General features: G+C 45.2%; 1 protein-coding gene across 4 annotated transcripts in view; it reads left to right on the forward strand.

Annotated features, from left to right (window-relative positions):
- botv (exostosin like glycosyltransferase 3) overlaps positions 1-25,019 on the forward strand; it is a 449,715-nt gene that overhangs the window by 117,457 nt on the left and 307,239 nt on the right. For all 4 annotated transcript variants that reach the window (XM_068385646.1, XM_068385643.1, XM_068385647.1 and 1 more), the window contains exons 4-5: positions 15,173-15,324; positions 15,610-16,872. In XM_068385646.1, the coding sequence (XP_068241747.1) occupies positions 15,173-15,324; positions 15,610-16,872 (1,415 nt within the window). The remainder of the gene's footprint in view (positions 1-15,172; positions 15,325-15,609; positions 16,873-25,019) is intronic.

Consider the following 25,019-nt stretch of genomic DNA (forward strand, 5'->3'; position numbering starts at 1 on the left):
TCCTCTTCGGAGGATTGTTCCTGTTATGTCTGCTGATCTCGGGGCCTTTCGGGGCTCCATCACCAGTCTCTTTTACGAAGTGCTCACCTCTCTCGTTCGCGAGAGAGGCCACTCATAGAGACTCCTCTTCGGAGGATTGTTCCTGTGGACAGCTTGCTGTTCAGTCACTAGCACTTCGGTGTTTAGTGACAGGGAAACTTCGGTTTTTCTTTTTCCCTGACCCTTCGGGGTCTCGGAGCTTTAGTTACGCAGGTCCCTCGGGCTCTCGTAACTAGTCACTTCTACACTTCGGTGATTTGTGACAGAGAAACTTCGGTTTCTCGTTGCGTTGACCCTTCGGGGTCTTGCAACTAATCCTCAGTTTACCTGTTGCCTGCTGTATCCGTTCCTGATTGCAGACGCGCCTTGGGCGCCCACGCCCCTGTTATCTAACGGGCTCCTCCCTTCGGGACAGGAGAGACTTTCTCACACCTTGAGTAAGTCTCTTAAGTGCCAGGTATCACCTGCGCGCCAACGTTCCCTTACGGGCTAGCGCTCGACTGCTGTTCCTGCTGTTCCTGAGTCTTCCTTCAGAGACACCCTGTTCCAGTATTCAGTTAGGCTGCTACCAACGTTCCCTGCGCATTTGCGCACATCGTTGGGGTTCCTGAGATAGCACACTGGCGCTCACCAGCGTTTCAGCCTACGGTGTCTCTAAGTCTCTTTTACGAAGGACACCTCTCCTGTTCGTGGGAAAGGTACCTCACAGAGACCACTCCTCGGAATATTTAGCAGTCCCTCAGTTGATCGTCGGCACTGAAGTAGACCTCCTGGTCCTCTTCAGGGGATGCCCTCCCTTTTAGGGACACATCCCAGTTCCTGATTTACGAGTTAGCCGACGATCTCCTATTACACAGGGGCCTACGTTCTTCACTCGCGCATAAGCACTGAAGACCGCCCGCGTGATACGCGCTAACGCGTAAGCGTTGATGATCGCCCGCGCGCGGGATGGTTTCCCGCGCGCGATGTCGCGATCATCTAGGATCGTTGGCCGACGATCTTCTGTTACGCGCCAACACGTAAATGCTGTAGATTGCCCGCGCACGGGATGGTTTCCCGCGCGCGATCCCGCGATCGTCGAGGATCGTTAGCCGACGCTCTTCTGATACGCGCTAACGCGTAACCATTGATGATCGCCCGCGCGCGGGATGGGTTCCCTCGCGTGATCTCGCGATCGTCTAGGATCGTTAGCCGACGATATTCTGTTACGCGCCAACGCGTAAATGCTGTACAGTAGATCGCCCGCGCACGGAATGGTTTCCCGCGCGTGATCGTCGAAGATCACTAACCCGGCAACGGTCGTTAGCTGGCGATCTTCGGATCCAGCACTAGGCGCGCAAGCGCTGACGTTTTTCTTAGTGTGCGTAAGCACCGAGGGTCGGTTTGTGCGCGGGATGGTTTCCCGCGCGCGACAACGATGCCGTCCGCACGCGATAATCGACGGCCGTAAGCCGGCGATCTTCGGATCCGGCGCTAAGCGTGCAAGCACCTTAGTATGCATAAGCTCCGATGATCGCTCTGTGCGCGGGATGGTTTCCCGCGCACGGCAACGAGGCCATCCGCGCGCGGTTCTCCGCACGCGATCGTCGACGCCCGTTAGCCGCCGATCTTCGGATTCGGCGCTAGGCGCGCGAGCTCCGACGATCTTCACAGTTTGCGTAAGCGGCAGAGATCGTTCCGTTCGCGGGATGGTTTCCCGCGCGCGACCATTTGAGGCTCACGCATCCATCGCACGGATTGTCCGCTCGCGGTTTCCCGCTCGCGATCGTCGTAGATCGTCCGCGCACGGGCACAGAGGTTTTCCCGCTCGTGATCGCCAACTATCTTCTCTCGCGCGCGAGCGCCGACAATCTTCGCACACGCATGAGGGTCGAAGATCGTCCGTGCGCGCGCGAATCACCGACGATCGTCTTTCATAGTTGGAGATTATACGCACGCGGGCACCAGGGTTTCCCGCTCACTGTCCTACGGTCTTCTCTCGCGCCGACGATCTTCGTACTCGCGTAAGCGCCGAAGATCGTCAGCGTTATTCTTCCGCGCGTGGGATGGTTTCCCATACGCAATCGCCGACGGCACTAGCACCGGCGATCTTTTTTTTGCCGAGATCGTTCGCGCGTGGTATGGTTTCCCCCTCTATCCCCCACGATCTTTCACGCGCAAGCGCCAGCGATCTGCATACGCGAGGAAGCGCGGGGATCGTTCACGCTGACACTGATACGCCCACGCTCACGCGGGTACGTGGGCATGCGGGCGCGATTATACCGTGAGCAGACAGAATGCCTAATGACAAAATGACTAATGACAAAATGCCTATGGACAAAATGCGTAATTCATCAACACGGACAAAACGCCTAACAGACATAATGCCTATTGGACAAAATGTCTAACATGCAAATAAGATATGAAATATCCAAGGGACTCAAGGATAGAATAAAACCTGTAACAAAAGTGCTTTTATTTTGCAATTACTATTAAAAACATAATACAGACTAAATAAAATTAGTTATCTTTAAAACCATAAAACAAAATGAATATGAATTTGATAAAATTCACAAATTATGTGCCATTGCCCTTAGATATGATAAACCTTCATCTTTATTGTACGTTGCATGAATTTTTTTGATCCGTTCATTTACTCGAATGTATTTCTTATTAACTTTTTCAACATTTGCACCTAAGGAGCCTGTTCTAGATTAAATTCGGTACTTGCTTGTTCAGTTTTGAGTTTTTTTACAAGTTTAGAGAAAGTTGGGTGAGTAATTGAAACTCTCTTGTTATAAGCTTGGAGCCATCCTTCCAGGGAGTTCGAAGTTCTTGGCAAATTAGATTCTATTCTATGGTACGCATTCCACATGTGAACATCGAAGGTTTTTCATATTTTCCATAGCTTTCAAAGCACTCGTGTGTGCTTCATCTGGTGGATGCAAATGATTGTTAGAATTTTTTTCAATCAAATTATTACAAGTGATTATACTGGCAATACACACAGCACGTTTTTCACACCTCCAATATGTGCGTCCTTCTTTTCTCCTGTTAACAATATATGCATATCCTTCAAATATTAGTTTTTTTCCTCCTTTGTTACTCGCGATGATTTCCATTTTGGTGTGAAGGGATTTCTTACAAAACTAGAAATGATTGTTTGAGGAAAAGTAGTGTGAGGTTTGTCTTCTTTTTAAGTGAAAAAGAAATGTAAAATGAAGAACAGTTTGTTGGGTAGTTAACACATTTTCACAGTCATTCAAACAGAAAACACAATTTCTGGGCTTGAACCTGTGCCGGCCAGTGAATAAGCTCCTATTAGCACTTATTCTTAGGTAATTTACTGCTAAATATACCAGAGAAAAAATGTAAAGGAGTGCTAGGTTAACTAGCTCGCTCACCTATTGGTGTCGGTATGGAATTGGGCGTATAATCCAGAGGTCCCGCACTATTTAGATTCATCCACGACAAAGACCCCAATAGAGGAGAGCCGTTCAACCTCACTCGGCACCACCAACTCTGCATCCGCTCAGAACCCAACTCCTTTTTAGCACGCCTGTGTGGTAACCCGCTAGTTTGTGCTCTCGTGTTTTTGCCTTATTTTTCGTGGATTATGGCTTCTACATCGGTTTCCCAGGAGACACCGTCTAAGTTAAGTACCAAGCTATGTTTTGCTGTGTTTTGAGCAATCTAGATCGTTTAATATTTAAGTTATAAGAGTTTATTCTCTTCGATCATCTCGGTCTTGCTCGATTCCGCTTACGGTTGGTACTCCTGTTTTGAGAGCTTTTAGTTTCACTCGCGGTGTTACTAAGTGTATTATTTTTATTATTAGTTTAAATTTTTATATGTTTTATTGTGGATATTCATTATTTAGCGTTTAGAACCCTTGTGGTTCATATTTAGGGCCGATATCAGATTACGTATCGTAGATGGCTTGCCGACCTTCGTTACTGGGCGGCAATTTTTATTATATAAGCCATCAGGTTGTTGTCCTTCGGGATTTATTCATTATTTCGCATGCCTTGCCCTATTTTTTTATGTGTATATTTATATATTTTTCAACGCTATTACTTTTATAATGAATATTTGTGCTTATTACTCCGTATGATCTGTTTTGGTAGTGTTTGGGGATCGTCAGTTGGTAGCCCTGCTGCTCCGTATCACGTGATCCTCCCCCAGCTCCCCCTCTCGCTAGGTTGGTGGCTAGGCTTCTCTCCCCCCTCCCCTAGGGGACCGTTGCCTTCCCTTCTTTCAGAGGGGGTAGTTCAGTGTTTATGGACTTTGTCCTCTCTCCGGGTGTCCCGGCGGTTTCGTCTCTGTCTAGACTGGTTGGCCACCGGTCAACAGAGTAGGATCCCGGTGCACCCTATTTTATATTCACCTATCACACTTTTATTATGTTATACGAAACCCTCTGTTGGTGGTTCTTATCTACGGTTCCGCCCCCCTCTTAATTTATAACAGTTACTATGATTATATATGACAGATCACTATCCCGGAGTTCCTATATGTATTAGTTTATGGATGTACTTTTATATCCCGGTCCGGGGCTTAACCTCGCTCCGGGAAATCAGACACCATGTGTGTTAATTCTTTGTTGCATCCTTCTTTATGATCCCGGCTCGACCGGAATGGATAGTTATACTCTAGTCTTAAGTTAGACTTATGTTTAGGCCCGGGTCCTCCGGACCCGCCCCTACTTAAGAGTATTACAGTTAAGCTCTAGTCTTAAGTTAGACTTATGTTTAGTCCCGGGTCCTCCGGACCCGCCCCTACTTAAGAGAATTACAGTTTCTCATATACTATTCTTTTTATAGATGGTGCATTGTCAGACGACGGCCTGTGCGGCTGTTCTTCACCAGCCTTGTGGCCATACTGTGTGTAGGTCTCACGCCCTCTGCGGAGTTCAGCTGGAAGACATCGTAGTCTGGCACCCTGATAATTGTATGGTCTGTTTTGACCTCATCACCACCCTTGGATCTGATTCGGTGAGTCCCGTTGGCTATGTTGTCTTTCTAATTATTTTACCTTTATTTGGTATACATACACTATTTAGTAAGATTTCTATGGTCTTGAAGGACCTCCGGGAATCTTCCTTTCTGTAATTCCCACTATTATTTCAGGCATCCCCGGAGCAGAAGACTGCGGCTCGGGCCACACTGAAAGTGTGGGTTGGGGGATTTGCCCGAAACGTGAAATCAAAGCAGCCTTACGTCCTCTCTGAAGACTACTGTGCTATGATCTACCCTAATGCCAAGTCTTCAGCCGCTGTGGCTAGAGCTGTTGCGGCACCCATCATTGCCGACATTGATGACACTATTTCGGGATTCATCGACCAGGAACAAGATCCGTTGGATGCCCCCGGAGATCTGGAAGACAATGTTGCCTCCTTGAACTTGGATGTGGAACCTATGTTGTTGGATGATCCGGATGCAGGTAGGGTGGTAAGTGAGGCAGGTGTTACCGGCGCTGAGATTCCTATCCTCAGCCCCGCTCTTTCTTCTTCATCTGATCTCTCTTCTTTCCATGGTTTTTCTGGGGACCGCGATTCGTCTCACCGATCACACCCGGTTCCCCCCAAAGATAAGTCTAAATCTAGAACTTTGCCAAAAGCTCGTAAGCCCCACAAGGCTTCCCATAGTTCTAAATCAAATACAAACCCGTCATCTAAGGCTTCCGGCTCCTCCTCTAAGTCTCACGACCCGGGAGTACAATCCGCCACTTCTGCTCCTAACCCGGGCCTTTCCGAATCAGCCATGCTTCGCATTGTGTCGGAGATGCAATCTAAGATTGTGTCAGAAATGCAGGCCAAGATGGACACGATGTTCTCTAACATTGGTCAGAGACTTGGGGCATTAGAGCATGGTGCTCCGGAGCGAGTTCAAAGCTCTCTCATCCCGGATGCCTCTAAGCTTCCGCCGTTTACCAAGAATAACCCTTGGCGCATGGCTCTTCATTCCCCATTCTCAGACGGGATGTTAACGTTGGAAGGTCTTGGTACTCGTCCACTAGAGGATTTTGAATTCTTTCCTCCTGGTCTCGCATTTCCTTTTCATGGTTATGCCAGGCTTACCGAGGAAGCTCTGGTTCGGCTGGATAAGGTCCCCAAAGAGACCGTCATTTTCCCAAAGGAACAAGCCCAATCTGTTTGGGCTAGGTTTCTAAATGATATAGGTTGCACCAATACCATGTTGACGCCTCATAAAAGTTCTTTCACAATGTTCCTAATGGACAAGAATACCGTGACTCCATGCGTCACTAAGATTGCAGAGCTTGCTTTTCAATACGCTCTGGAGGAGAAGCCCTTGCCTCCCATCCGAGAGGTAGATCCGATCTCCCTCCTTCTTCCTTCAGATAATGAGTGTTGGGACAATGTCCATACCACCTTTACTTCTGGCAAGCTGACAGCGGACTGTGCGTCAGTAATTTTTAGTGAACGGCTTCCCCGTCTCCCGGAATCCCTTATTAAACAGGAGTATGATTCCCGCCTACGTGTTGGTCGAACTTTGAACTTGGCCACTTCTACGGAGTCGATAGCCTTAACTTATGATACTGAGAGTATCTTTAAATCTCTCAATAAGGCTACTTTGCAGTCGTTATATTTTGACTTATATGACTTTGCTATTGCTAAACGTAGGTGCCGCAAACACGTCCTGGCTGAGGCGACTATTAGGCACGAACCGAATAAACTTATCCGGTCCTCTTGTTGGGGTCCAAATCTTTTCCCTGAGGATCTTGTGGAGGAAGTCTTGACAGAGGCTACTAGAGTTAATCAGAGCCTTGAAGCCCGTTGGGGTTTGACTCCTAAGCGGAAATATGATCCCGCAAGTTACCAAGCCCGGGGTAGGAAGAAGCTCCGCCCGTATACCTCCACTCAGTTCCGGCAACAGCAAAGTAGCTAATCCGTTTTCCGGCAGCCTCTCCCTCCATCTCCTGCTGTTCCTGCACAGCCTTCCACCTCTCAGGCTCCTTCCTCGGACGACTACGTCACCGTTCTGCTCCCTAAGAGCCAGCTTCCCGGTGCCTCCACCACCTCTCCAGCCTTTAACCAATCTTATGAGGCTCAAGGCTCTTCCCAGGGTTATAACAGAGGTAGAGGCTACCACCGTGGTTCATACCAGAACAGAGGTAGAGGTAGATTCTTTCGCAAGGGAAAGAACTTCCGAGGTGGACGTGGAGGCAACTCCTCAAGCCAATACTGAGGTGCAGCGGGTAGGGGGGAGGCTTTATGCCTTCCGCGACAAATGGAGGTTCAGTCCCTGGGCTTTCAGTATCATCTCCAAGGGCCTGGGGTGGAGTTGGATTCAAGGACCTCCTCCACCGAACAGATTTCATCAGCATTCCACTCCGGACCTAGTCGAATTTGTCCAGGACCTGTTACAAAAGAACGCCATACAAGAAACGAAACACCTGAAGTTTCAGGGTCGGCTGTTCAGTGTCCCGAAGAAGGATTCGGACAAGAGAAGAGTGATTCTAGACCTATCCCTTCTCAACTTGTCCATTCAATGCGACAAGTTTCGAATGCTTACCGTCTCGCAGGTGCGGACCTTACTTCCCCGTGGGGCCGTCACCACCTCTATCGATCTTACAGACGCCTATTATCACGTTCCGATAGCGAGACACTTCCGTCCGTATCTAGGCTTCCGCCTAGGAAACACAAATTACTCCTTCAAGGTGATGCCTTTCGGGCTCAACATCGCCCCAAGGATCTTCACAAAGTTAGCAGAAGTTGCTGTTCAGGAACTCAGAAATCAAGGGATTCAAGTAGTAGCCTACCTGGACGACTGGCTCATTTGGTCAGACACCTCCCAAAATTGCCTAAAAGCCACTCACAAAGTCATCCAATACCTTCAATCTCTAGGCTTCCAGATCAACTTCAAGAAGTCCCGTCTTCTTCCGAAATCGAAGTTCCAATGGCTCGGCCTGCAATGGGATCTTATATCTCACACTCTGTGTCTTCCCAAACCCAAGAGGTTAGAGATTGCAATGAACACCAAACGCTTTCTCAAAGACAAAGTGAGTTCCAGACGACTCCAAGAGAGGATCCTAGGGTCCCTTCAATTTGCTTCAGTGACGGATCTACTTCTGAAAGCAAAATTGAAAGATATCAATCGTGTCTGGCGTTCGAGGGCGAACCGGAAGCTCCGGGACAGGAAAGTCCGCCTTCCTCCCATTCTCCGGGAAAGACTTCTACCTTGGACAAGGGCCAACAATCTGTCAAAGTCAGTTCCCCTTCGATTTCCGCCTCCGAAGTTAATCATTCACACGGACGCATCCCTATCAGGTTGGGGAGGCTATTCTCAGCTCAGGAAAGTTCAAGGTCTTTGGTCTCCCTTATTCCGCCAATTTCACATCAATGTGCTGGAGGCCATGGCAGTTCTTCTAACCCTGAAACGTCTCGCTCCATCCAAGAGACAACACCTTCGTCTGGTTCTCGACAGCGAAGTGGTGGTCCGCTGCCTCAACAGAGGCGGATCAAAATCAGGGCCTCTGAACCATGTTCTAGTAGCCATATTCTCCCTAGCAGCCTCGAACCGTTGGCATCTTTCAGCTGTCCACCTGGTGGGAGTCCGGAACGTAGTTGCAGACGCCTTGTCCCGGACCTCCCCTCTAGAATCGGAATGGTCACTCGATCTAAAGTCATTCCGGTGGATTCTCTCTCGGGTTCCGGGTCTCCAAGTGGACCTCTTCGCCACGGAGTCCAACCACAAATTGAGAGTATATGTGGCTCCCAATCTAGACCCTCAGGCCTACGCCACAGACGCCATGTCACAGAATTGGGACATCTGGGAAAGGATTTATCTCTTTTCCCCGGTGAATCTTTTACTGAAAGTCCTAGACAAACAGACCCTTCAAGGGACGAGTAGCCTTGGTCGCACCCAACTGGCCCAAGAGCAATTGGTACCCTCTCCTGCGAGAGTTGAGACTACATCCTCACCCGATACCCAATCCGGTTCTGTCTCAGATAGTACAAACACGCGTTGTGTACGCTTTCTCAAACATTCAGAGCGCCCTAACTTTATGGACTTCATGAAGTTTGCGGCCATGCATGGTGCCAATATCGATCCTCAAAACACCCTGTTCCTAGAATCAGACAAACGGGATTCCACCATCCGCCAATATGATTCTGCGGTTAAAAAGTTGGCTAAATTTCTGATAGACTCAGACGTACACTGTATGAACTTGAACCTTACAGTCACTTTCTTTAGAACTTTATTAGAATCAGGTCTGGCAGCCAATACTATCACCACTATTAAATCTGCTTTGAAAAAGATCTTCCTAGTGGGTTTTAACATAGACTTAACCGACTCTTTGTTAGCTTCAATTCCGAAAGCCTGTGCCAGACTGAAACCGGTTACTCGTCCTACCCCGGTTACCTGGTTCCTTAATGATGTGCTCAAATTGGCTTCTGATACCATTAACAGTTCTTGTGATTATATTCCCCTTCTCAGGAAAACACTTTTCCTTGTGAGTTTGGCTTCCGGGGCAAGAATTTCTGAACTGGCAGCTTTGTCAAGAGACCCGGGTCATATTGAGTTCCTTCCTTCGGGAGAGGTCCTTCTCTCACCTAACAAATTCTTTTTAGCTAAGAACGAAGACCCTCAGAACAGATGGTCCTCCTGGAAAATTGTTCCCCTCACGCAAGATCCGTCTCTGTGCCCTGTTACTACTCTTAAGTCTTATTTATCCCGGACCTCCTCTAACTCCTCCGGGCCTCTATTCGTTAGAGAACAAGGCGGTACCATTACCATTAAAGGGATCAGGCAACAAATTTTGTATTTTATTAAACAAGCTAGCCCTGACTCTTTTCCTCTTGCACATGATATTAGAGCAGTTGCTACTTCGGTGAACTTTTTTCACCACATGAATTTTACGGATCTTTCTAGGTATACAGGGTGGAAGTCACCGTCAGTGTTCAAGAAACACTATCTTAAACATTTGGAAGCCGTTAAATTTCCTACAGTAGCTGCAGGGAGCGTAGTTACTCCCAGGTAACTCACATGTTAATTCCTGGTCATTTTATCTCTCCCCCTTACCTGCCTCATTTATACCCTATTTGTATTCGTTGGTTTCGCACCTGATTACTATTACTATATTTGTAAATTTTTGACTCCTGAGTATCTGTATATATCATCACTCACGGCATTATTATACCTTACCTTTTTTGTCAATTGTTCTACCAAGTGGATTTATGTTCTTTTTAAGGTACCCTTATTGCTGTTTTTGGCACTCATCTCTGATTAAAGTAACTTGTGTTTCCCTTATGTTTATGTTTTTCCTTTATTTTTCAAGTTTGGTGACATTTCTCTTGTATATATTCACAGGCCGGCACAGGTTCAAGCCCAGAAAAGGGATTTTGACGTAGGAAAAATCTATTTCTGGGCGAGGGACCTGTGCCGCCCAGTGAACCCTCCCAGCTCCTCTCCCTTGGAGTCCCCAAACTTTGGGTGCTAAGGAGTTGGGTTCTGAGCGGATGCAGAGTTGGTGGTGCCGAGTGAGGTTGAACGGCTCTCCTCTATTGGGGTCTTTGTCGTGGATGAATCTAAATAGTGCGGGACCTCTGGATTATACGCCCAATTCCATACCGACACCAATAGGTGAGCGAGGTAGTTAACCTAGCACTCCTTTACATTTTTTCTCTGGTATATTTAGCAGTAAATTACCTAAGAATAAGTGCTAATAGGAGCTTATTCACTGGGCGGCACAGGTCCCTCGCCCAGAAATAGATTTTTCCTACGTCAAAATCCCTTTATTAATTTATTTAGTCTGTAATATGTTTTTAAGAGTACTGTAACTGCAAAATAAACGCATTTTGAATGTTAGGCATTTCGTCCAGTAGGCAATATGTCTGTTAGGCATTTTGTCCATGTTGATGAATTAGGCATTTTATCCATAGGCATTTGTCCTTAGGCATTTTGTCATTAGGCATTCTGTCCTACTACCGATTATACTGCTACGCATGCTTCATTCAAGCGCTACCCAGATCTGTGCTTTTCGCGCGATCGTCAGCGTGATCGGCGCACTGTTCTCCGACGCGACCGCGACCTTTTCACATCAGGGCTTATGGCGGTCAGGCCACCTCCGCGTTTCCCTCCCCGCAGCGCAGAGCAGCGCCCTCTCCGGAGGGGGCGAGGTTTCCGGTTAGGTCAAAGGTCTCTTCTCCCTTCTTTGCAGGTTCTCTACGGGCGAACCCTCATGTGTCATCTCCCCCAGAGGATCGAACGATCCTCTTCCCTCCAGAGGGACTCCCTGTCAGCGTGAGGGTTGGTCGGCATCCCTGGTGGGATGCCGTCGTCAGAACGTTCAAGCAGGCGATGAGCCTGTGCCTTCTGACTGGGGTCACTAATCAGTAGCAGCTTCCTCTCCCCCTGAAGGGGGTGAGAGGAGTCTCTGGCATGGTGTCTCCCCCAAGGACTATCCTGTCCCTTCGCGAGTCCTTACGCAGGCGATGAGCCCTCCTCGAACTTAATCCCCCTCCCCTGCGGATGAGCACTACCCATCCCCAGGAGGGTCGGAAGACCCGGTCCTCTCCCCCTTCACTCCGTTGGGAGAATCCCCGCCTCTTCCTGAGGGTCCTATCGTGCGGAGGGGGCGAAGCCTACGTCCTTCATCGCTGGGGTCCTGTTCCCCTCCAAGGAGGGATCCCAAGGCCCTGTTTTCCACAAGGATCCGACAGGATCCAGTTGGACCCTTGGGGCATGTCTACGAGTCTCCCCAGGAAGAGCCTCCGGTGATGGGAGACCTTGCTGCCAGTCCATCAGGAGTAGGAGCTCCAGGGGTCGGAACTTGCGTTCTGGCAGGTTCTGTCCCTCAAGAGAAACCTCAGGGGGATCCCAGATTCAGAGATTCCTCTTCGGTAAGGGGAGGATACGGTCCTGGACCGAGTTCTACTCACCCAAGGACTCCCTTATGCCAGTGCAGCTTGCCCTGGTCTCAGGGAATGGAGAGCGCCAGAGACTAGGCCGAGGGCCAGCTCTCCGAGCTTGTCTCCTTCAACAGTCCCGGTTGGTTTCGAGCCCCTCCCTCCTCCCTGGGTAGGGATCGGTGAGGGGACGGGCCCTCCGGGCGGAAGTCCGGTCCATGTCGGAGATACGCTCCCTCCATGAGGGGGCCAACGGGTTCCGAGGCCTCCTTAATCGTCTCCTTCCCTTCTCGACTCTGTATAGGGTTGTCAAACTGTCTCCGTTCAGCATAGCGACATCAGAAGCGGTCAGCTTTGCGGTGAGACCACAAGACTTCATTTGTACACTGGTCCGGTAGGACTCGTACTTCCGGTCCCGGTTCACCCTTCTTCAAGGAAGTACTTTGGAGTCCGCCTGGAAGGCGGATATATCAGTTCAAGGGCTGTGCTTTGGCCTCTCCACGGCACCTCAACAGTTCTCCGATACTCTCTCTCGGATCTATTCACGGCCTCTCAGCATCGGCATCTGGCTACTCCGTTTCCCGGGTGACTGGCCGATCCTGGCAGACTCAAAGGCATCCCTTCTTCGTCATCGGGACAAGCTCCTCGGACTTTACCAAGTTCTAAAGATCATGGTGGTCCTCGAGGAGTCCTCCCCGCAGCCCTCTCAGAGTCTGGTTTACCGAGCCTGGTCTTAGGCTCCTATCTCCCGTAGCCTTCCCTTCACAACAGGGTACCAAGGCAGAGGAAGGTCGCGAGACCTTTCCTTACACGAGAAGACCCTCTAACCCAGAGTTGTTACGTCTCTCCTCCCTGGCCCGTCTGGTTTCCATAGTCGCCCCAGGATGAGTTCTCTCCAGTGGCGACTCGGGGAGCGGGGGACTCGGGGACACGTCTCCCCAGACGCCGAGGCCCCTAGGGGACAACCGGTACAGACGAGCCCATAGGGGTGGGAAGCAGACGAGGGCCTACAATAGGGAGTGGTCCTTCTTGTCCTTCCCCCAAACTTGATGCTGTCTTCGGACGTGTCAAAGGAAAGGGGGTGGGCCCACGTTCTGATCCACGGGTCCTCTGGTCGGTGGTCAGAACCAAGAAGAACCTCCTCTAGTCCTACTAGAGACGGAAACCGTGTTTCTGGCACTTCAGTAGCTCCACCTAGCCTGGCGCACTACTCTGAGGTTATGAGGATCAACAACACCACAGTGATGGTTTTCTGGCCCGGACAAGGAGGTATTTTTCAGTACAACCTTCCCATCCTGCTGCAGAGATACAGGGATGGTCCGAGTCCCCCTCGGTCTCCTTAGCAGCTCGCTTGATTCCAGGCAAAGGAATGGGCTCGCCGACAGTCTGAGCAGTGTGTCACGAACACCACATTCCGAGTGGTCTTTGGATCCTCAAGTAGCATACAAGTCCTGCCTCGGTGGGGCTCCCTCGCTGGACCGGTTCGCTACAGCACTGAGCTACAAGCTCCCGCTGTGCTGCTCCCCGGTCACGGTTCCCAAGGCCCTCTGGTAGGATGCCTTCCAGCAACGGTGGGACACCATCGATGTGTTGTCTCCGTAGCTTGCTCCACTTCCCACCGGGAGTCTATCCAGCATCTCCTCAAAGAGAGAGGATTTTCGCAACAAGTGGCGAAAAGGAGGCCTGGACACCTGCGCAAGTCTTCCGCAATAGTCTCCCAGGCGATAGGGCGAGTTCCTGTGGCCGGTGCTCGGTAAGAAGTTTGAGGCTCTACCTTAAAAGAACAGCAGCAGCCCGCCCCCGAATGCCCTCACTTTTCGTCAGCACCAGGAGGAACAAGAGGAGGATCACGAAAAACACCATTTCTGCATGGATTTGCAGGGTCATAGATCATGCCCTGAATCCAGATCCTCCTCCATCACGTCCTCCTAGAGCCGACGATGTCAGGGGCATAGCTAAGTCCCTGATCTTCAAAAGAAATTACTCCGTGATGCAGGTTCTACAAGCTGGGATGTGGAAGTACAAGTCGACTTTCACAGCCCATTACCTGCAAGACGTGACCCACAAGGGACTTGTTACATTCTCTATTGGCCCTGTGGTGGCTGTGATACAGCTGGTCTTATACGTCAAGCTCCTTATTGGACAAGTAGCAGAAGGTTGAGGGCCCTGTAACCCAGTTTTAGTTTTCGGGAAAGACTGGCTTTTTTTCTTTTCTACATCCTCCCCTCTCTTGGGGAAAGCATCAGCCTTGGTTCTGTAGGTAAACCATGCTCCCTTGTGTACATAAAATTGTGTCAATACTATTGCGTCCCCATACTCTGGCGAGGTGGTATTGGGAAAGTCTGGGTCAATTTGGTTATTTCATACAGAAAGACTCAGAATAACTTTTACCTTGACAGTCACACTGCTTAAATCTCAACACAAAGCTTGCGTAGGCCATAGACCCTGCTTAGCAAGGTGTTAGGATCTCCTTATTTTTGGTACTGACCTACTCAAAAAAGGAGACCCCGGATAAAACCAAAATTCCAGAGTGGCAGGGAGATCCACCCTCCTAATGGGTGAGTCACCCCTAATAAATAGTGTAGGTTTGTATTCCAGTTACGGAACAAATGGCAAATTTGGAGATAATTTTTATTTTTCCTAATGATACAAACCTTTAGCTATTTATACAAACTTACCCGCAGACCCTGTCCCCCTTGAAGTCCCACCTCCAAGCAAAGTGAGCTCAGTCACAAGTGTGTGAGTGAAGGGGCTAGTTAGCTACCTCCCTACCCCCCTAACTAGCGGTATGGGTAGTTAACCCTCGCTAAATTTTAATGGCTCATCCTTTCAGCTTCGCTGAAAGTAATACCCCTAATAAATAGCTAAAGGTTTATATCGTTAGGAGAAATACAAATTATCTCCGAATTTGTCATTTTGACAATATTTAATATTTCAATACTTACCCGTGAGTCATAAATAACTCCTACCCTCCCCACTTTCAGTAAAATTTCAGAGTTAATAAATTTTATTAACAATTGGATAATCTGATACCTGAGAGTTTCACAGTGACCACCTGGCACAGTTTGTCCTCCATTAAGGGTATGAAACTATTTCAGTTTGTCCTTGAGGGGGGGACGGGAGAAGCAGGTAGAGTAGGAAAGTTTTTCTTTGTACTTTAAGCTTGAGAACCTTTCACTTTGTAGGTATTAGGTATGTGACTCGTGGGTAGGTATCAAAATAATGGATATCGTGATTAACATTCTCTTTTTTTAATAATTTTTAAATATTCCATTCTTTCTGAAGCTTCTGTCTTGAATGAGCTACGAGATCTAGAGCAACATCGACAACAACTGCAAGAGAACATCGCATCTGCCACTGCTAGAGTTGAAAGTTTACGCTCCGAGGAGAGTAGAGTAAAGACTGAATTAGAAAGACTCAAAACTAGTGTGGAACAGGTATATTTAACAGCTGTAATATTTGTATTTATTTGTAAACTATAATTTTCTTAAGACTGAAACTTGTAACTTTGTCAATACAAGGTGCAAATTTTTTATTCCATTTATGCTCTTACACAGTAGAGAGCATGTGTTAGTTAAGAACTGAATATGTGATGAAATGAGAAATATGAGGTTTTTTTTTTTTTTTTTTTTGATCGAGTATCCTGCTTCTAGAAAGAATACTTTTTCGAAATCTTTGTTGCAATCTAAAGGCGGTTCATTAATTTATTTTTTTTTCTGCAGGCTCTTCTTGCTCAGCGGGAAATTTTTGAAAAAAATATGCCTCAGATTGTTGCGCCACGGCAAATTATGGCAACTGCAGATAACAACTTTCATCTTCCTTTACCAAGCCCTCAAGTCTCCATACAGTGTCGTATGCATAATTGTTTTGACTACTCAAGATGTTCAATTCTTTCAAGTTTTCCAGTCTTTAGTTATGATATTGATCAGTATAGACTACCTACAAATGATTTAGAAGTTTTTGTTAAAACAACAGTAAAGCAAGCATTAGGGTACAATTCTCATGTCACTACAGATCCAAATGAAGCTTGTGTATTTGTAGCCCTAGTAGGTGAAAGCGTTGGTTCAAATATAGATAAAATTAACTTGGAAGAAAGTTTGCATAGTCTACCTCATTGGAACGGAGATGGACGAAATCATGTCCTTCTTAATCTAGGAAGAACATTTTATAGTAATAATATATTTGAAGGAATCAACACTGGTCGAGCATTAATAGTTCAGTCACACTTTAGTTCCCATTTGTATCGACCAGGATTTGACATTGTTTCTCCTCCACTTCTTGGTTTGCCAGGTGGTGATTTATGGCATAATCTTCCTCCCATTGTGCCTGCAAAGCGTAGGTATCTTTTGACTTTTCAAGGGGAACTTCCTCAGTTGCGAAATTATTTAGATAAGGATGAACAAGTACCTAAAAATCATATCTTAAGAGAAGAAGTTTCTATTGTTGAAGAGCTCATGCAGTTAGAACAATCTCACACTGATGATCAGTTCTTGTTACAGTTTACTTGCCAAGGTAGTGGAAGCTATGGAGACTTGGATGAATGGCAGATATGCGAGACAGAAACCATGCGCACTCGAGTTTTGAAAGATTCTACGTTTACTTTGGTAATGTCACCACCAAATACAAGTGAAATCACTACCATTACCCTTCAAGCACGTATATATGAAGCCCTGAAATATGGGGCAGTTCCTGTGGTGCTTGGTAATCATATTGAGTTGCCCTTAAAGGAAACTATTGACTGGCGTAAATTAGCAATCGTCCTTCCCAAAGCACGAGTCACAGAATTACATTTCCTGCTTCGATCCATTTCGGATGGGGACATTCTTTTCATGAGACGCCAGAGCCGAGTGATATGGGAGCGTTTTCTTGGATCTACTCAAGTTCTATTAGATTCCATGCTTGCAACCTTAAGGGAAAGACTTAACATCCCCCCTCTTCCAGCAGCAGAGGAGCCTTCAGTCAGCGTCTTCAATGATTCTTTTGTGGTAAGTTGAGTAAAAAGAAAAAAAAAATTATTTTCCAAAACTTATATTGTTATAAAAGAGAATTGTGTGAATTTTTTTTATCAATCACGAATTTCATTTAGGAAACTACAGTACATGAAACTAAGTAACTTAGATAACAATATGGCTAGATTTTATTACTTAACCCCCTTTTTTTCAAGTTGATAGAATAGATATAGATGTTTTATGAAGATTTCATCTATTTACCAAGGCACTTTCCACAATTTTGGGGGCTAGCCGACATGAAACATATGAACAAAAGGGGACCTTTCCTCTCTCTGCTCTTCCCAGCCTGAAGAGGGATTCAGCTGAGTTTGGCTGGTACTGCTAGGGTGCCACAGCCCACCCTCCTGTGTTATTCACCATTGATGAAGTTTCATATGCTGAATCCCTTACTGCTGCTACCTCTGCGGTCACCAAGGCACCGGAGAAAGCAGCAGGGCCTACCGGAACTTCGTCACAATCGCTCACCATTCATTCCTATTTTTAGCACGCTCTCTTGCCTCTCTCACCTTCATCCTCCTATCACCTAGAGCTTTCTTCAATTCATCCATCCACCCAAACCTTATCCTTCCTCTTGTACTTCTCCATCAACTCTTGTAATCATCACCCTCTTTAGCAGACAACCACTTTCCTTTCTCTCAACATGGCCAACCCACCTCAACACATTCATATCCACTCTAGCTGCTAAGTCATTTCTTACACTCGTTCTCACCCTCACTACTTCGTTCCTAACCCTATCTCATTGAGATACACCAGCCATACCCCTCAGACACTTCATCTCAAACACATTCAATTTCGGTCTCTCTGTCACTTTCATTCCCCACAACTCCGATCAATACATCACGGTTGGTACAATCACTTACTCTTACAGAACTCTCTTTACATTCATGCCTAACCCTCTATTCCTTGCCACTCCCTTCACTGCCCCCAACACTTTGCATCCTTCATTCACTCTCTGATGTACATCTGCTTCCACTCCACCATTTACTGCAACAACAGACTCCAAGTACTTAAACTGATCTACTTCAAGTAACTCTCCATTCAACCTAGCACCACCCTCCCTTCTCATGCATCTCATAACCTTACTCTTATCCACATTAACTCTCAACTTCTTTTTCTCACATACCCTCCCAAACTCTATCAATAATCGACCAAGCTTCTCTTCCGAGTCTGTAGTACAGTATCATCTGCAAATAACAACTTCCCATTCATGATCACTCTCATCTATCAATTTCAATCCTCGACCAAGCAGTCGAGCATTCACCTCTCTCAGCACTCCAACAGACAAGTTGAACTGTGGCGACATCACAATTCCCTGTGTCAGCCCCACTCTCATAGTACAGTGTGTGTTGATATATATATACTGTATATATATACTGTACAGTATATATATACTGTATATATATATAGAACCTCTACATACGAATGTCCCAACATACGAATTTTCCAACACCCGAAGTAAAATTCGACCAAATTTCTGTCTCGACACCCGAAGTGTTGCTCCAACATACGAAGTAAATAATACACGTACGCATGGAATTTTCTCGAAAGCGTCAACCGTGGTTTGTTGTTGACGCCGCTAGACGGCAGCACATCGGAGGGACACCAATCGAGCGTCGCCTTGATCAATCCTCTCTTCTCGTGCGCATTGTGTGGTTGTTCTTTATTCGCTCAGTTATTAACAGTGTTTTTTATCTTCCTTTTTCACGTGTTGTTTTCTGTGTTTTGTAATCATGGGTCCTAAAAAGCTTAGTTTCGGTTCAGGAAGTAGTAGTGGTGAGAAAAAGAAGTCAATAATTTCATTAGAACTAAAGCAAGAAATAATAGAAAAGCATGAGCGAGGTGTGCGTGTTAGCGATCTGGCTAAACAATATGGCTGGAATATGTCTACGATCTCGACGATCCTAAAACAGAAGGCAGCTATTAAAGCAGTGAAACCTTTGAAGGGGATCACGATTATTTCCAAACGTCGTAGCCCTACCCTTGAGGAGATGGAACGCCTTTTGTTAATATGGATAAAGGACAAGGAGATTGTTGGCGATACGATCACTGAAACGATCATTTGTGAGAAGGCCAGCGCTATCTACAGTGACTTGAAGGCGGCGGGCTCTGGGGGTGTCGCGGGGGAGAGTTCAGCCGATCCTACGACGGAGGAATTCAAGGCGTCTCGAGGTTGGTTCGAGAAATTTAGGAAACGGACCGGGATTCATTCAGTTGTTCGGCATGGAGAAGCTTCGAGTTCGGACACCAAGGCTGCTAAAGACTTTATTAAAAAGTTCGAAAGCATCGTGGCGGAGGAAGGCTACATAGAGCAGCAGGTGTTCAACTGTAATGAAACCGGTCTGTTTTGGAAAAAGATGCCTAGTCGAACGTACATTACCGCCAAAGAGAAGAAAATGCCTGGACATAAGCCAATGAAGGATTGGTTGACTCTTGCGCTTTGTGCCAACGCCAGTGGGGACTGCAAAATTAAGCCTTTATTAGTTTACCATTCCGAAAACCCTAGGGCATTTAAAGCACATAGAATTAATAAAGACCTGTTACATGTTCTATGGCATTCTAATTCTAAGGCTTGTGTTAATAGGCATATCTTTGTGGAATGGGTAAACGTAGTTTTCGGCCCTGCCGTCAAGAAGTACCTTCAGGAGAGGAATTTGCCTTTGAAGTGCTTGCTTTGTTTGGACAATGCACCCGCTCACCCTCCCGGACTCGAAGATGATATCATCGACGAATACAAATTTATAAAAGTGTTGTAACTTCCACCGAATACCACCCCTCTCCTCCAGCCCATGGACCAGCAAGTCATCTCTGATTTTAAGGAGCTCTACACCAAGCACTTATTTAAGCAGTGCTTTAATGTCACGTAAAGCACCAACTTAAATCTGCGTGAATTTTGGAGGAGCCACTTTAATATCGTGCACTGCTTAAAGATCATAGATCAGGCTTGGGAGGGAGTAACTCGTCGGACCCTGAATTCAGCTTGGAAGAAGCTTTGGCCTGATGCTGTTGCTCCCAGAGATTTTGAAGGTTTTGGCCCCGAGAATGAACCTGTGCTTGCCGCCGAGGAAGACGTAGAAGAGATTGTATCCCTTGGCAAGTCCATGGGTCTGGAGGTGGATGAAGATGACATCACCGAACTCGTCGATGAGCATCATGAAGAGCTCACCACCGAGGAACTCAAGGAGCTGCAAGCCATGCAGCATGATGAGTTCCAAGCGCAGTTGAGTTAGTCGGAGGAGACCGAGGAGGTATGCCAAATCTTAGGTACGGCTGAAATAGGACAGATGTTGGCATATCATCAACACGAGGTTGATTTCATCAACAAGCATCACCCACAGAAACTTCAGGTTTGCCGTGTAGTTGCGCAGTTCGATGAAGTTTGCTTAACTCATTTCAGGAAAATCCTCAAAAGCCGTACCAAGCAACTTTCTCTCGATAGTTTCTTTAAAAATTCTACAAAACGGTCTAGTGATTATGATGAAATGAAAGAAAGTGAAGCAAAGAAAAGGAAGACCAAATCGAGTGAAAGTGATGAAAATTAAAAATAAGAAAAGAAAAAAATGTAAAAAAAAAAATATAAAATTATAAAAATGAAAAAAAAAAATAAGCTAAGTTAAGTTAAAGTTCATGTAGTGTAAGTTAGTGTAAGTTATCGTACGTTATCGTAGTCGCCGTCCCTACCTCCTCGCTGATCTTCCGTCTCCTCCTGCGTAGCAATCCCTACACCTGCGCTGGCTTGTCGCTAAGGTAAAGTGTTAATAAAAACCCCTTTTTTATTTATTATTTCTTTATCATTATTCTTTTTTTAGATATTTCTGTATTATTCAATTGTATTAATGTTATGTGTAATTATGTGTAGCCATTTATTAAGGAGTTATTATGGGTTTTTAGGCTGAGGAACAAATTAAACAAATTACCGTGAATTTTTATGGGAATATATGCTCCAACATACGATCGTTTAACATACGAAGCAGTTTCTGGAACGAATTAAGATCGTATGTAGAGGTATCACTGGTGGAACCTCAACATACGATCTTAATTCGTTCCAGAAACTGCTTCGTATGTTAAAACAATCGTATGTTGGAGCAAATATTCCCATAAGAATACACTGTAATTTGTATAATTCGTTCCACAGCCCAAAACCTATAATAACTCCTTAATAAATTACTAAATATAATTACACAAATAAATTGCCAAATATAATTACACATAACAATAACATAATTGCATAATATGAAAGAGGGGTGTAAAAAAGATAATTATAAAGAAATAATAAATAAAAAAGGGTCCGCCAGATGGAGCATTCCTTCCAAATCTTGACACCCAAGGGCGGAGAGCCGCTCTTGCAGCCCGGAGAGATTCATCATCATCCTGAAAGAGGTGAGGGGATTAGTGATGAAGGAGAAGACCGTTCTCCTCAATAAGCGATGTATACATAAATCAAGAACAAATTAAATCATCGCCAAAGGATACGAAAAGGAACAAATTAGAACTAACTTACATCATCGTTCAGGAGTAGGGAGGACAGCTCGTAGCAGAGCGTGCATGACTCCGGGAACCATACCATGTAGGTGGACCTTCTGTAAAAGAAAGGAGACATAAGTCTGGATGTTCCTTGAGACTCTGGTTAGTGATCCTATTCACAGGCTGGGATCAACCAAATTATCTCTAAAACATTAATATATATGTATATGTATATATTTGTACATGTATATAATATATATGTATATATTTATGCATATATTTAATTATATATATGTATATATATGGATAAATATCCCTACAACATCGTGTTCAAATAGAAATAAATTTCTACTTCGTACTTGGGATCGAACGCTAGCCCCTTCTAATGAAAAAGCCAGGTCGAAACCAACTATGCCATGAGAGGCCATTTTACTGGATATCATTAATTATGTGTGGCTAACATGGTCCTATTATTGCTAGCTAGAGCTACAAATTAACATATAACGTCAAGTAACCACGTAACATGTAACTATAAACCTCATCGGTAATATAATGTTAACCTTGGTTCTGAATGACTGAGTGATCTCCGGTGACACCGGAGATCCGGTGACAAAGGTCCGTAATAGTGAAATCGTGAACACCAGCTGTAAGATAATGTTAACCTCAATGCTGAACGACTGTGTGATTTCCGGTGAAGCCGGAGATTCGGTGAAAAAGGACCGTAATAATGAAATTGTGAATAATCATGAAAAAGGTTCGTGTGCATAAGGCCGAAGCCGGAGTCTGAGTGCCGGGTTTCACCGTTGCACTCCAAATATCTGACTAGTTCCCAACCCAATGAGTATCCATTATAGCGGAGTATAACTCAAGGCGGTGAACGTTCCGAAGAGAACGGAACTACGGGTGGCGGCATAAAGCGATCCCCAAATAATGACTCATACACTAACGGAACCTATTAATAATGCTAGCTATATTAACAGTAACCACATCAATAAAACGTAAATACCATCAAACGTAATATCATAAACCCGGAGAAGAAGAGGAGGCAGGGATAACTCGTGAGCGTATAAAACGGAAAACAGGAAATCCACCTCTCCTTACTCGAGATTAAGAAGGAAAACGAGAGAAAGGGTAACTCGTAACTGTAGTAACAGAAACCGAGAACTCCATGCTCACGCTCTCATGGTTACATTATAAAGAACCAAAAGCACACAATAATATGATATAAGAATAATGATAAATTTGTAATAACCAAGAACGAAGAATAACGACAGCGTAACAAATAAATAAAAAGATATACAGTAGTCTAAAACGACCACCTTCCCGAGGCGTGTACGTAAACTATAACAAAGGCAAGAACGTTATTCTTCGTTCGTCCAAATTGGACTTGCTAGCAAAAAAATACCATAGTAAAAACAATAATAAGATAATGATAATAATAATGGTCATAAAACATAAGTGATATAACCTAGATGACAGAGTACCAGATGGGCAATATTAACTTGAAATACTAGCGAAGCGAACGAATCCAACCTGGCTGCCATCACCGAGGAAGGCCAAGCCGCTTCCAAAATTAAAATCCACATTACTGGAAAGAGAACAAATGCCCGGTACTGAAAAAAGCTGTCAAAACAAACTATGGTACTTAACATTGGTAAAGGTGAAGTAGCAGCGTCAGTCATGATGAACTAATGACAAACACTTGAAAAACACCGAGAGCACAAAAAATACGACTATGCGGGCAAGTCCAAAACAGAAGTATGACCTAGAGGGCGTTCGTGTTGGGTGACGGTGGCGTGGTCCAAGTGTGGTTTCTGGGGCCTTTGTTACGGCCCTTCCCTTTGATGAAGGAATTATCTAAATGGAAGACAGCCTGTGAATAGTGGTTTTCCACACGCCCCTGATGTATACACGACACCCACGAGGTGCTCACGCGAGGGTAGTAACCTCTGTATTCCATGCTTTTATCTTTCTCTGGTATATTTGGAAGATTTATATCAGAAAAGTGTAAAGGACTCTTTTCACCGGGCGTCACAGGTCTCTCCCCAGAAATAGATTTTTCCTTCGTCAAAATCCCTTTTTATTGTCACTTTACCTTAGAGACAGGCCAACGCAGGTGTAGAAATTGCTACGCAGGAGGAGACGGATGATCGGCGAAAAGGTAGACATGGTGTTAACATGTTCTTTAAATAAATACTCTCTCTCTCTCTCTCTCTCTCTCTCTCTCTCTCTCTCTCTCTCTCTCTCTCTCTCTCTCTCTCTCTCTCTCTCTCTCTCTCTCTCTCTCTCTACTGTTAGTTTTAGAGATATCTATTAATTTTTTCTGAGAGAGAGAGAGAGAGATTAAACAAAAATTTGTTGTGTACATATGATTTTTAACAGCGTCAAGGAGTTGAAAGACAATTAAATGTAACTAAAAAAGCAATATCAGTGAATCTGAATTCCTTTATTAATTAAAACAAATATTGATACAAACACACTCGTGTGCGTATGCACAAACACACACACACAGGTGCAGGAATTCCTATGCAGGAGGAGACACGATCGGCGAGGAGGTAGAGATGGTGACTGAAATAACTTACCGTAACTTAAACTACGGAAACTTTAATCTAACTTAGCTTATTTATTTTTTATTTTTATATTTCATATTTTTTACATTTTTTTTCTTTTGATTTTTAATTTTCATCACTTTCAGTGACGAGTTATGGTACGTTATCGCAGTCACCATCTCTACCTCCTCCCTGACCGTGTGTCTCCTACTGCGTAGCAATTGCTACACCTGTGTGTGTGTGTTTGTACATACGCACACAAGTGTGTTTGTATCAATATTTGTTTTAGTTAATAAAGGAATTCAGATTTGCTGTTATTACTTTCTTAGTTACATTTAATTGTCTTTCAACTCGTTGACGCTGTTAAAAATCATATGTACTCTAAACACATTTTTGTTTAATCTCTCTCTCTCTCTCTCTCTCTCTCTCTCTCTCTCTCTCTTTCTCTCTCTCTCTCTTTCTCTCTCTCTCTTGGAAAAAATAGACGTCTCTAACACTATAACAGCGAAGAAGAACGAGAGAGAGAGAGAGAGAGAGAGAGAGAGAGAGAGAGAGATTTTATTTAAAGAACATGTTAATGCTATGTTTAGAGAGAAACAGAAAGAGAGAGAGGACTTTTTTAAAAGAGCTTGTTAATGCTATCTTAGTTTTCTTTGCTTCACTTTTTTCTTTCTTTCTGTTCATCACGCTGGCCCTTCTCACAAATGACCATTGCCAACAATCTCTTTGTCCTTTATCCTTATCAACAAAAGGCGTTCTATCTCTTCCAGGGTATTGCTACGATGTCTTGTAATAATGGTGATCCCCTTCGATGGTTTGACTGCTTTTATTGTGGCGGGATGTTGCAAAAACAACCCCCACACCCTTGAATCTTACTTCTGACAATTGTCTCCGCAACGCAAACTTTCCCCTGACGTTATCTAAAACCAGACTCTTAGACAAAAGGACAAAATAAACAAAAACATGACCTTAAAACTATATATTCCTTACAAACTATAATAAATCAAACCAAACCATCCACACAAAAAAAAACTTTAAACTAATCAAAACTTAACACTTTAAACAAGAATCACCAGCATCAAAAACTTTACACTATATATACCATAAACACCA

The sequence above is a fragment of the Palaemon carinicauda genome, chromosome 13, assembly GCF_036898095.1.
Source record: "Palaemon carinicauda isolate YSFRI2023 chromosome 13, ASM3689809v2, whole genome shotgun sequence".
Taxonomy (NCBI): Eukaryota; Metazoa; Arthropoda; class Malacostraca; order Decapoda; family Palaemonidae; genus Palaemon; species Palaemon carinicauda.